This window comes from Thunnus albacares, chromosome 21, assembly GCF_914725855.1.
Source record: "Thunnus albacares chromosome 21, fThuAlb1.1, whole genome shotgun sequence".
Classification (NCBI taxonomy): domain Eukaryota; kingdom Metazoa; phylum Chordata; class Actinopteri; order Scombriformes; family Scombridae; genus Thunnus; species Thunnus albacares.
In genome coordinates, this window is record NC_058126.1 from 11,252,407 (window position 1) to 11,265,428 (window position 13,022).

Consider the following 13,022-nt stretch of genomic DNA (forward strand, 5'->3'; position numbering starts at 1 on the left):
CTATCAATCAATATAAATGTACATATAGGAATATGAATGAATTAATATATGAGTCCATGTGCAAGTATGCCAAAGTCTATGCAGGTTTCAGTAGGTAAAAGTCAAAAGTAAGTAACAGACAGTGCAGGTTTTAAAGTTCTCATATGGAGGTCAAGCCTTGGCTGTGGAGCCTGATGGCTACTGGCACAAAGGACTGGTCAAGGCGCTTTGTGGTGTGTTGAGGAAGGATTAGTCTGTGGCTGAACGTGCTCCTCATCTTCGCTAGCTCATAATAGAGGGGATGGGAGGGGTTCTCCAGGATAGTGTCCAGCTTCCTCCTCGTCCTCCCCTCCGCAACCACCTCCAGGTTGTCCAGTTCAGCTCCAACTAAGGAGCTAGCCTTCCTCACTAGCATGTTCAGTTCGTTTGGCATCCCCCCCGACATACTATGGCAAAGAAGAGGACGCTGGCTACTGCAGACTGGTAAAACATCTGCAGCAGCCTATTGCACACGTTGAAGGACCTGAGCCTCCTCAGGAAGAACAGCTTACTCTGTCCCTTCCTGTAGAGGGCCTCAGTGTTGTCAGTCCAGTCCAGTTTATCGTTCATGTGTACTCACAGGAACTTGTAGGTACCCACCACCTCCACCTCCTCCCCTCGAGTGGTGATGGGAGTTGGGGGTAAGAGTTGAAAGGAGGCGCACTGTGAACGCTAGCTGTCCTGAGCGTGTGCACACTTGCATATGCGTGTATGCGCGCACACACACACACACACACACACAACCTTAATGCATGCCCGCCCGCCCTCCCTCCATTAATAAATGACATCAGATGCTGTCTGCTAATTCCCTGTGTAAGAGAAAGAGCACTGCACCATGGCTCTGCAGTAAGCTCCCAGGGATGACAGTTGCATAAAAAGGCATGAAACAACCTGCCAGGCTTTCCTTTTTTCTTCAGGCTCTTTTACAAAACAAATCAACATAAGGACATTCTAGATAGGTAAGAAAGACATAAAATACAATTTAAAAAAACAAAACAAATAATCAACTAAAACTAGGACCATACTCTAAATATATACTGTGTAATTGTATATTGGTATTGCAAGAAAAGTAAATACTGTATATATGCACTGTACATTGATGTCATACTTTGGTATGGCAAGGTGCTGTATTTGCATTGCATGGCTTTAGCTATGTACACATGATACAGCAATATAGAATAGTGTAATATGCTGTATATTATAGGAGTAATGAAGACACTGTTCTGTATAAGGATTGGTAATCATGTACATATGAGCATTTAATTATCCACTAGATCTAAATGTGCAGCAAATAACTTGTCAAGTATAATTTAGACAAGCATAACTTGAAAGTGAGCAGTCTATGGTCACTTCTTACTTGTGGACATAATGTATGGTACTGTGGGTGCCCCATACAATACATTGATCCTTTTGAGGATCAGCCCTTGTGCCAAGTCTGACAAAAGCAAATATTTATCATTTGACAACACAGATGCTTGGTATGTGCAGCCTATGTAGATGTATGTCTTTTTCCTGCCCGCCCCCGCCCCCTCAAACCCCTGAGGACTAACGGTTGGGGGAGAAGGGGGGGTGTACGCCTAGTGTGTTTGCTGAAGTATTTGTTTTGTTGTTTTTATGTTTTTAGCGCGCTTTCAGCTTGTACACTCTTCTTACCGTAAGCAATGTGCCGTTTTTGTTTGAACACCTGTTCACATATTGTATGATCGACAGTGATTTGAAGAGAGTCTCTTTCATCTTGTTCCATTCATTACTTAGCCAATTTGATTCTGTCTTTCTCAAGTGGGGAAATTCTTCATGCACCGCAGACTTACTTTGCAGGATTTCTGTAATTGCATGTGTGTGCAACTGCCTGCAGTGCAGTCATTTCCCATTTTCTTTTTTTATTTGTGATGTGTTTATATAAGATTGGTGTGTGATGACATTGAATAACCCAGTTTTCTGTCTGTGTATCTATCCACCAGGACCGAGGCATTGGGAACACCTCTCTGTCCACATTTGGCGTGGCTCAGGCAGTTCTGGAGATCATCCTCATGTTGTATCCTTTCAGTGACCCCCCCTTTGTTTATGGCCGGAGTCGCATGCTCCATGGCCAAGAGCAACATTGTGAAGCCAGCTTTGTTTACCCAGGACATAGTTCAGCCAGACACCTTCCGGAAGACATGTTCTGCTGTTTCATCACCTTTTATCATAGCTGAAAAGGTGCAGACTCAGGACACTTAAAAAGACGACTCAATGAAGCTGCTTTGCTACCAGCAGAGAAGTGTTTTTGGTCCTTGACTGATTTGCTGAACAGCTACTTGTTGGTGTCTTCTGTCGTTGGCTTCTACAGCCTGCGTGTCTTTGAGGGACTCACTCCCAGGAAGGATGACACAACCATGACAACGGTAAAGATGGAATGGAAGGACAGGGGGTGGGGTGAAGTGGGGGCAAGGGTGCTGAGAATGCACCAAAGGTACTGTTGTGTTTGGGACCCCCTGTGTTTCATCTATTTCCTCATTTTTCCCCTTCTCTCTCCCGCCTTCCTCTCTACTCCAAACTCCTACTGCTCACTAATGTTTTCCTCAGGGCCCCTCAATAGCTTTAGTTGATCTGTCCAATATTTGTTTGTGGGTTGCGCAAACACTGGCAAAGTGCAAGCTCCTTTCTTGTACATCAGAGGGAGAGTGGGTTTTTTTGGGGGGAGGGGGGGTGGAGGATGTGTGCTCTGTTTGGCCCATAGTGGCACCTATTCACTTGGTAATGAGTTTGGGAGTGGTGAGGCTTGTTAACTAGCCATGACGCTCCAGTGAAAGGACTTGAAAGGACAATAGAAAGAACCTGGTAATGAGCAACTTCAGAGGTACCAACTGTACAATATGTGGAACCAATTTAACATCAAGTGCTTTGTGTATATGTATGGGCACATCACTGCTGAATCTTTTTTGCCTCCAAATTCTCATAGTTTTTTCTCTTAACCACTAGTACTTGATTGATTGGAAATTTTAACTTTGATTATTAACTGATCTTTTCTCTTTGTAGATCATTGGTTGCTGTGTATCCATCTTGGTTTTGAGTTCAGCCCTGCCAGTGATGTCTAGAACGCTAGGTGAGTACAGTTTTGTATGCATGTGTTTGTCTGTATTAGAGGTATAAGACTATGGGCATGCTAACTTCATAATTCACACCCAGCCTGTGTGTAAGGATTAAATTAGATTTTGGATTAGATTTTTAGAATGGTCATAATGGCCTAAACACAAACGACTAGGAAGCATAAAATGCCCCTGCTCCATAACAATTCTCACTGCTGCCACCAACACCAGACCATTAAGGTTAGCAAGTTGAATTCTTCTATAGTTTCCCTTAGTGATGCTAGAAAAGAGTGCAGGGAGAAGGGGTAAAAATGACAGGAGTAGCACCATCACAATGGCACTAATAAACATGCAGAATGCAGAGCACAGCTGTTCAAATAGCACTACTCTGTGTGTGAGTGTGTGTGTGTGTGTGTGAGTAAGAGAGAGAGAGAGAGAGACCAACAGAGTGGGAGAATGGGACTGAGCGAGCATACAGTGACTCATTGGGAGCTTTACAAAATATCAACAGGTTCTGCTTTGTGACGCTGAATAGATGAAAAGGAATAAATGCATGACAGAGTTAAAGAGAAAAGGCCTCCCAGCAAAAGAAAAAAAAAAGACGTGGAGAGTTCAGTGTGACGAAGTGAGATGTTACGAGACAAGAAAGGGTTTTGTGTGTTGATGTGAGGTGTTTTTGTGTGTGTCAGTGTTGGAAGGATGCACTGTACAAGAGAAAAGGGATCTGTGCTGCAACACAAAAAATCTGCTAAATCCTGTCGGTTTTGATGATGTCAAACATGCACCAAATACATACTCCACAATGACTGTTTGGGGACTTCCAATGGAACGGCTGTTCCTGCTTTATTACATAGAATATGCATTTTGGGTACCATGGAGTTTGATTTTAAACTTGTGGAATAAACTAATGGTGTTTAAACAGAAACTGTGTCAAATTAGTCTGAATGTAACTGTAAACTCAAAGGGGACCTATTATGCTTTTTCTTATTTTCAGTCATATATACAGTAGGGTCCAAAGTCTGAGACCACTTTTCCATTCAGTGTTGTTAGGGCACGAGTACAAAAGTGCGAGGAACCTATTGTTTTTGTAGAGATTATTGTTATTATTCTCCTATGCCATTGTATTTTTTAGGGGCTTGAGATGCTCGAAAACGCATGAAAATTGGCATCAGAACTGGTGAAAATTGCAAAGTTCAGTAGTGATTGGGCTTGGGCGTGGCCAGTGGGCTCCATAGCGACTCCAAATGCAGGCCATGTTGGGACAAAGTTGCTTTGATGTTCATGAAATTGCAGTCATCATTCTGGACATGATACATTTTTTTGAATTTTAAATTTTTTTTTTTCGCCCAACAGGAAGTCAGCCATTTTGGATTTTGTGTGTCAATTTTCATATTATGAAGACATTGAGGCCTTTAGGATGCACAGAAACTCACAAAACTTTGCACCCATGTTTGAACTAGTAAATATTTTGATTTGATATCATAGTTGGGCTTGGGCGTGGCATGTCAGCTCTATAGCGCCCCCTTATTACTTTTAGCTTTTGGTTTACTTGAAATCTTGCGAAACTTGGCACACACATTAGAACCCCTGAGCATTGCAAGGATATTCACCTTATTCTTTGCCTGAACTAACGCGCTTCTGCATTGAGTCTTTTTGTAATCTTACTTCTGTTTTAGAGCAGAAGTGTGATTACTTTGTTTAGCGTTGTCAGCTTTATCACCCTTTACTTGCCAAAACAAAGTGGTTAAATATAACAGACCTTAACCACAGCATTGTCACACTATAAAACATAATTATTGTTTAACAATAAATACACTAACTGTCTAAATACACTAAGATATTAAGGTAGCCTAATCGGAACACCTAACCATAAATAATGGAAGTGCGTCATTTATGGTTATCAGACACTGATAATGTTTATTATCTGACAAAACAGACTTTTTATATATTACTGAGGTCTTCTGCTAAATTCAGCGTCATGTTTCACTCAGTAGAACTCCAATTTAATAAATCAGCAGTTATAAGAATGTGTAAACTGCATCATTAAGGCAGACAAGCATCATCTGGGAAACATCACATTCATTCACTTTAAAATTAATACTGAATTATGTTAAATGTTCGCCGAATGGGTTAGTGTCTGTTTATGTGTCATATGAAATCATAAATGATCTTTTAGAAGGAGTAACTGTGTACCAGTTAGTTCAGCTTCGTTAAATTTAACAAGATGTTAACTGAGGCTTTCCTCTGACAGTAGGAAACATTTGAAGACTTAATCTGACATTTGTCTACATTTAACCGATAAAAATGTTAAATGTTACAGACGTTTTGAATGCAGGACTTTTACCTTAATAAAGTTATTTCACAACATGATGCTATTAATGTCACAAAAATAATTACATAAAATACTTTTTCTAATCAGTCGTTAGTAAACTAAATAGTAAAAACTGGCGTGTTCGTGTTGCTGCCTCATTGTCAGTCATTTAAATGTGAACTAGAAAATGCATTTCCTGTAGAAAATGTGTGTGAATGCTGACAGCTGAAACAAATTGCAAAGCATGGATGAAACTACACACTTGTTCAGCACCCCCATCTGTACAACTTTGCTGAATTTTGTTACCCTGGAATATTACATTTAAGAGATATGGCACTTAATAAGTAGTATGGTGGTGTTTCACCAATAGCCATAAGGTGGGGCTATTGGCTAATATTACAGTAGCGCCCCCTGCGGGTAGAAGTGTAGCAAATGTTACACATTTGTGCAGTGTGGCTGTATGTACAACATTCCCAAATTTGATTGCAATCGAATTTAGCATTGAAGACTTATGGCCCATTAAGTGCCCTCAGACCGTGCCTTCAAAATTTTGGTAATTAATTACAGACAAATCGTAAGTGATACCCAAAAATGAACTCATGAGTTTTATTGGGGGTCATCTAAATATGGTATGTACCAAGTTTGGTGAAGATTAGATGAAATATGTGCTAACAGAGGCAAAAATATGTTTACCAAAAAATCCAAAATGGTGGAAAAATATTCGAGGCGCAAATGGGCGTGGTCTATATCAGTCAAATTGGCATCATTCCAAGGAACACAATGTGCAAATATTGTTTTGATACACTTCATAGTTCATGAGTTATGAGTTATGACCGCGGGGAACAAGTGTATCTGCTTTATTATTGTTTATTCATTTACCATTAGCTAGCTAGCTAATACCAGAAGTGCCTCTTCTGGGTCCTGTGAAGATTAATGCTGCCTCAAATGTAATGATAATACTAATGTAATAGTAATAATAATACAAAATATAATTTAATAGTAATTAAAGATGTCCTCATAGGTGATATCAGGCCATTTTCGCATGTAGTCCTCCTAGTCACTGATGGTTGGATGTGGTACTGTAAAACCATCCAATCGCCGCAGTGTAGCTGCTGAATGTTCTCAGATTTCATTCTCTTTATACATCCATTTGATACACAAATTGCGCTCATCATTTCGGACTTATTTTCCATTGGCTGTCATTAGCTCCACCCAACCGGAAGTCGGCCATTTTGAATTGAACTTTTTCAATCTCTTCCTAGATTCATTTGAAATTTGGTTGGTATAACCTTCAGACTAATGTGACACTAAATTGTAAAGGAATAGTCGATACCTTGAACAATGATGAGAAGCCTGAATGACACATAGTTCATCAAATGTATACGTAATTTCCAATATGTCATCTCCAGCGCCACTGCACACAGGAAATAATATTTTACCCATTTACACAGTGTCCAATAATCCTGAAAATTCAGAGCTGTGTCAACCAACCTCTAGTGATACCACGGCTGCTGCTCCCTCTGACACACATGAGGTGCAAGGGCCTGTTCATCCCTGCTTGCAGCTTTAATTAAACCTTGTTTTTAGGTCAGGAACACATGCTTTCCTGTTGAGATTTTTCCAACTGTTAATGGCCCTTAAGCAGGCACGACACCATCTTTGTTTGTCTCACATACAGAGGGGGGAAAAAAACTCTCAAACCCTGATAAACCAAGACATATGCCTCTTGGTTGCATGGCCTGCCACATGCTGTTTCCAAATCTGCTACTTTACCCATGACATTTCAAATGCCAAGCATCTTTTTAGCTCCAATTAGATTTTCTCAAATTACCAAACCAAGATCAAAACCTTTGGCATTAGAAATGAATTTAGCCTGACCACAGTGGCAAACTGTATCGACTGGGGTCTCCATCATCTCTCTCCCTGTCTCTTCACAAGCAATTTTGTTAAAGGTCCTTGATGCCTGCAAACTGCTTACTGCGGCTGTAAATACATCTCTCTGGACACTGAATCGATTGCCCGATCTAATTGACGACAAAGGTTGTGAAGATGTTACAGGAGTAGAAGAATGTCTGGAGACTCGGGCTTACTCAGTCTGACACATCTGAATATGATTTTTGCATATAAATGACTTAGCCTTAAGATATTGATGCAGTAATTTCCTCGGTCAATGTTGCAGGCAAAATTAATGTCCCAAAAAGACATAAACACCATTGACATTAAATACAATTGTACACATCGGGTTATTGAAGGCTTAATTATCTCCTTGCATTACTTTGTTATTGGATGGCACAGCTAGCCCATCCTAGAGTGTAGGAACATGTGGAGTGGAGGGCCAAAATGGATAAGCAGGAAAACAATGGGGTGTTGATGGTTTTCCAGGCAGTATGCGATAAGCTGTGACAGATGGTTTGAAATTGGTCTAGCCGCATCTAGCAGTGTGGAGCTAAGAGAAGCCTGCAAGAGAAACTACTCCTTTATCTCCGTCTGAAGGTCCTGGGAGAGAGACGGAGTCCACCTGCACACCACCTTTGCTGCTATACTTAGTCACTCATCCTTTCCTATTCCACAGCGAACCGTCCTTACTGTACGACTCCGCCAAGGAATGAAAATAAGCAGAAACTATGCAGTACAATGGATCAGTGGCTGTTTGTGGACGCCTGACTGGATATGTTTCTCTGTCTCAATTAAATGAAATTTGACATGATAGCATTGTCAGGGATATTTATAGGTAAAGGCTAAAACATCTGAAGATTCTCAGTTATCCAGGTCATGGTGCATCTGGCAGCTGGACCTGCTTTAGATAATAGATTAATTACTTTATTATTGGGGTCAAAAGCTGTGAGAAATTGTGAAAACTCTCAGCTTTGTGGAAACTTGTATTGTTTATTGTTTGAATCAGATATGTGGTTAGCTCAGTGGTTAACTCAGTTGGTGGGCCCAGATGACTCTGGTTCCATGACTTGGGAGTGGCTTTTTTACCACTTTACAGTATTTTGGCTAAATGAAACCACAGACAGAATAGTTACATTAAGGTCACTCTGTTAAGACTTACTTTTGAAGTGGTAGTTTACATGCAAACTTGTCTGTCGGACACAATACTTACCTAGTTAAAGGCGAACTAGGCAAAATGAACATAATTTGTTTTGTTTTTTGACTATGACGGAAAATATATTTGCTTTTTACACACTTTGTCACACCTTTTCATTAGGACTCAACAAAGGTCAAATTGAGCTAGGAATTGGGTTGTTTGTCATAGTCCTGTTTCAACAATTACATTTTTTCCAATGAGTGTCAACTTTCTTTCCAACAGAGTTATTTGACTTGTCTGTCTGCTCTTCACAGGTATCACCAGGTTTGATCTCTTGGGAGATTTCGGGAGATTCAATTGGCTGGGAAACTTCTACATTGTCCTTTCATACAACCTGCTGTTTGCAGTTGTGACAACACTCTGTCTTGTCAGAAAATTCACCTCAGCAATTCGGGAAGAGCTCCTAAAGGCCTTAGGTAAATTTATCTATTTATCTGTCTATTATTCATGTGTGCAGAGGGTTTATAACCATCAGCTTTAGTATGCTACAACATAGCACATTGTCTTTCATTTCCTTTTACTCAGTGTCCTGCAGGGTCTGACAAACAATACTGCCTTTGACAGCTGGGTCTTCTGTATAATATAATGGAATATATTTCATAATTACACTTTGACTACCCAATTCCATCCTAATTTTGTATCCACAAATATTTGGTCTGAAACACTGACAGCTCCAACCTGCTCTGTGGCTTTGGAGGTAGATAGTGTTTATTTCTCTCAGACAGCACAACCTGGAGTGAAGTGACAAAATGGAAGAAATTGCAGCAAGATCCAATGTGCTATGGGACTGACATGTGACAGAGGATGGGGCTAGTCTCAAAGGCTTGTGGTGACAGGCCCTGGATGTTTGATACACAGGGTGGGATAGGGTTAGAAAATGTCAGACAGAGGCACTGAGGGGAAAAAAGCACATCAATACCTCTGTCTAAGTGAAAGTCTGAGGCTTTTTAATGAGATTTCTCTCCCTTATCTCCCCCTGCCCAGGTCTGGATAAATTGCAACTGTCAAACAGCCCCACGGACCCTGAATCTGGGAAGCTCTCGGCCAACGGGCATCAGAAAACTCTGTGAAAGGGACGATAGATCAACACACAACACACACAACACACACACACACACACACACCTTAGCACAGCCAAAGGGAGATTTCGACAGTACTGCCTGACTGCTGAAAGGTGAAAGGGATTGGAAGGAACTTAATAAACCCAGGCAGTGTCTGACGGATGCTGCAAATGGAGGCTGAGAGCAATTTAGCTTCGTGACATTCCATCCTCTGCGTCTCGGATGGAAGCTGGGACAGAGCCAGGGATGAGACTGAGGAGTGAAATAGACTGGCATCACTGCAGTGACCTTGATGTTGACCTCAACAGTGACTGTGACTTTAAACTAACCCATCTCTTGCTTCAGGGGCACTCTTCCCCTAGAATCGCTTCCTGTTACTCTTGTACAACCTCCTCACTGCTGCACTATACAAAAGCAAGAGGGTATAAGCAGGTGAAACAATTCTGTAGTGGCTTTTTCCCATTTTTTTAAGTCTTACATCCCACTAAAAGGCAATGGTTTTACTCCTGCTTATCCTCAGTACTTAGTATAGGTAATAGACACCCTACGATTCATAGGTACGATTCATATGATTGTATGTCTGCAGTAATTGGTGTCAGTGATACGTGGAGCACTCGCAGTTTATGGTCTATAATCGTTGGTCTTTGATTGTTAGGTGGACTGATTCAGGCATAATAAAAGGTGTCAATTTTGATTTTAAGCTGTGAAAATAACAATATGTGTTTTGTGAAGCATGAAAGACATCATTTATTCACACCAAGTACATATAAACTGCACAGCATCAATATGATTCACATTTATGCATTGGCATTCTTACTGATAGGCCTCAGATTATAGCACTCCTGCCGTCATGTCATTGTCTTTTTATTTGGCTTTACTCAAGTGCGCTTTAACTTTATTGATGATGTCATTAGTTTATATGAAGTAGGGTAAGAACTTTTTTTAGGTGCTCTAGATTAGACTTGAGCTACTCTACAAATGGGATACTAAAGTAAATGGAAGTTATATCCATTTCATTTCCAATGAGTGAAATGCATTTGGAGCTGATCCTGTGGGTGTCTTTACTGAAATTTTATTATGCACAAGGTAAGAAAATGTTATCATATTTTGTTCACACCCCCCCTCCCAAAAAATATTTTAAATTCACAGGGCACAGAAGATTTTGTCAATTTTCTTTGTAAATATTGTATTTACGTGTACATATATTTGTTTCATACCTTTTTTTGCATTATTTGGATGTAAATATTGGGCTTTCACTGAGCCCGCTGAGGGTCTGACTCACTAAGCAATCTGTATTTTGTTGTACATATTTTTTTATAACACCTCAATCTAATGCAAACCTGTAAAAGTCTTCATATACAGAATGCAGAAGTGAACATTGTGCAACTTTGCAGCCGATAGAAAGACTTGGTGACTCAGGCCCCACTCATATGTTGTTGTATTGCTGCATAATCTTTTGAACTGTGATGTTCTTTGTCTCCAGAACACCTTAAATGCCTTACACAACGAGCATCTCGCAGGCTTAATGTTAAGGTTGTTTCTTGTTCTGTGTCGTTTATGTACATGTGCATTGTTTGTCTCTAGACAGTTCCACTGTGATCCCCTTCACACACTGAGCTTCTAGTCTAAAGCCAGCTGGATATAACAAACACATCTCTTTTTGCAATGAATGTTGTCAGTCTCATCTGGTGAGAGACTCCATTTTGAGACTCGTTCATTACCCATAAAACTTGAGCGCTTGCTAGAGAGTTGAGTGACCTAATGATGTTATTTTTATGGCGTCATACTGTAGATTTCATGTGCTTTCATGGTGATTAATGTGACATGATGACAAAAGAAAATGAAGTAGGGAAATTTTTAATTTATTTATGCATTTGAAACATTTGTTTTTTTAGAATAGGGACTGTGGTGCATCAAAGCTGTCAACCATTGGTTGGTGCTATATTACAAAGACTGGATTTAAAAACTAATTTGCAACTTTCAATCAATTCATCTTCTCAAACGGGTAAATCAGACTTGACAGTGTTTTGTAAAGAGTAATCTACATATAACAGCTCTTACGATATGAAAACCAAAGCGGATGGATTTTTAAGAAATGTTGATTGATATTGTGATATTGAAGGATTGCTGGTTTACCCAAAGTCTTTACGAGCAGAAACATTTGGTAGATTGTCTAGTAGATTTGTGTCATCTCATGTGGTTTACTGCGTCTCTTCAACTATGTTATTCATGTTCCGACCATGCTGATCATTGAATACTGTGAAAAATCAAGATGGCCCCAAAGTGAAATGATACAGCCAAGTGACAAAAGAGAACTTGGATGAGTTGTGAAAAGAATTGTGTTACTGGATCTGGAACTAAACTAAAATGGCTCTATGTGGAGTGTTATGCTTACATCCACTCAGCTGCAAACTGCGACAACACTGGACTCTGGGCTCTGCGATACCTTGGGGGGAGGTCTCAGGTTATCACACCCCTAATAAATATATCACAATCATACTCCTTGCAGTAGCTGCTGAGGTGGGAACTGTCACGGCCATTTTCTATTCAAGGAAGCTTTTCTGGTTGCCTTTACAGTACATCTCTGTGTTGTGTGGGGGGTTTCAAAAGTTGAGAGTTGGCCTGTACTGTAGGTGAAGCAGCTTTTTTTTTTTTTTGTCTGTATGTCATTCAGTCTGCATGTAATTTTTTCGTACATGTTCTGTGAATGTATTTTTTTACAATTTCTCAGTTTGCTCTATGTATGTTTCGTTATTTTTGATGTTTTTTTTATGTTTTGTGTGTTTGCAAATAAAAGTAGAAAAAAAAAAGCTTTGTGAACATCTTTTCATTTATCGCTGTCATCTTGGACGTCAATGCAGGTTGACAAATTAATAATTTTGGAAAATGTTCACTTTGTTGTTGGGAATTAGATGAGACGGTTGATATTACTCATGTCTGTGCACCAAATATGGAGCTAGAAGCACAACTCGATGTGTTTAGTCTGGTGTAAAGGCTGGAAATGGCTAGCCTGGCTCTGTCCAAAGTTAAAAAATACACCAAATAGCACCTTTAAAACTCAGTAATGAACACATTATATCTTGCTTTTTTATTCCACACACAAATAGTAATGTAAAAATGTCAGTTTTGGTTTTATGGGGAGTTAACATGCTATAACTATTCATTGGCAAACTGCTGGACGCAGTGACTTCTGAGTCTGTGCTGGTTTCCTGGCAACCTCACCATGACATCAAGACTAAAGTAAGTACAAACTAATGAGATACAAAGTGTTTAGTGAGCTTTAGAGGAGCTGATGGGAATTTTTTTGACTTTGGACAGAGCCAGGATAGCAGTTTTCCCTCACTTCCGGTCTTTATGCTAAGCTAAGCTAATCACCTCCTAGCACTAGCTGCGTACTTAACGCGCAGCCATTAGAGTGGTATTGATCTTCTCATCTAACTCCCAGTAAGAAAGTGAATGACTGTATTTCCCAA

General features: G+C 40.1%; 1 protein-coding gene across 2 annotated transcripts in view; it reads left to right on the forward strand.

Moving 5' to 3' along the window:
* The window catches only part of lmbr1 (limb development membrane protein 1), a 36,913-nt gene extending 26,664 nt beyond the window's left edge, over positions 1–10,249 (forward strand). The window contains exons 13-17 of one of the 2 annotated variants that reach the window (XM_044340374.1): positions 1,980–2,053; positions 2,312–2,402; positions 3,037–3,103; positions 8,743–8,904; positions 9,473–10,249. In XM_044340374.1, the coding sequence (XP_044196309.1) occupies positions 1,980–2,053; positions 2,312–2,402; positions 3,037–3,103; positions 8,743–8,904; positions 9,473–9,558 (480 nt within the window). In that variant the 3' untranslated portion in view covers positions 9,559–10,249. Of the gene's footprint in view, positions 1–1,979; positions 2,054–2,311; positions 2,403–3,036; positions 3,104–3,775; positions 8,105–8,742; positions 8,905–9,472 lie in introns of those variants that run through there. The other variant, XM_044340372.1, reaches the window with a different exon arrangement.
* The last annotated feature ends 2,773 nt before the right edge of the window (positions 10,250–13,022 follow it).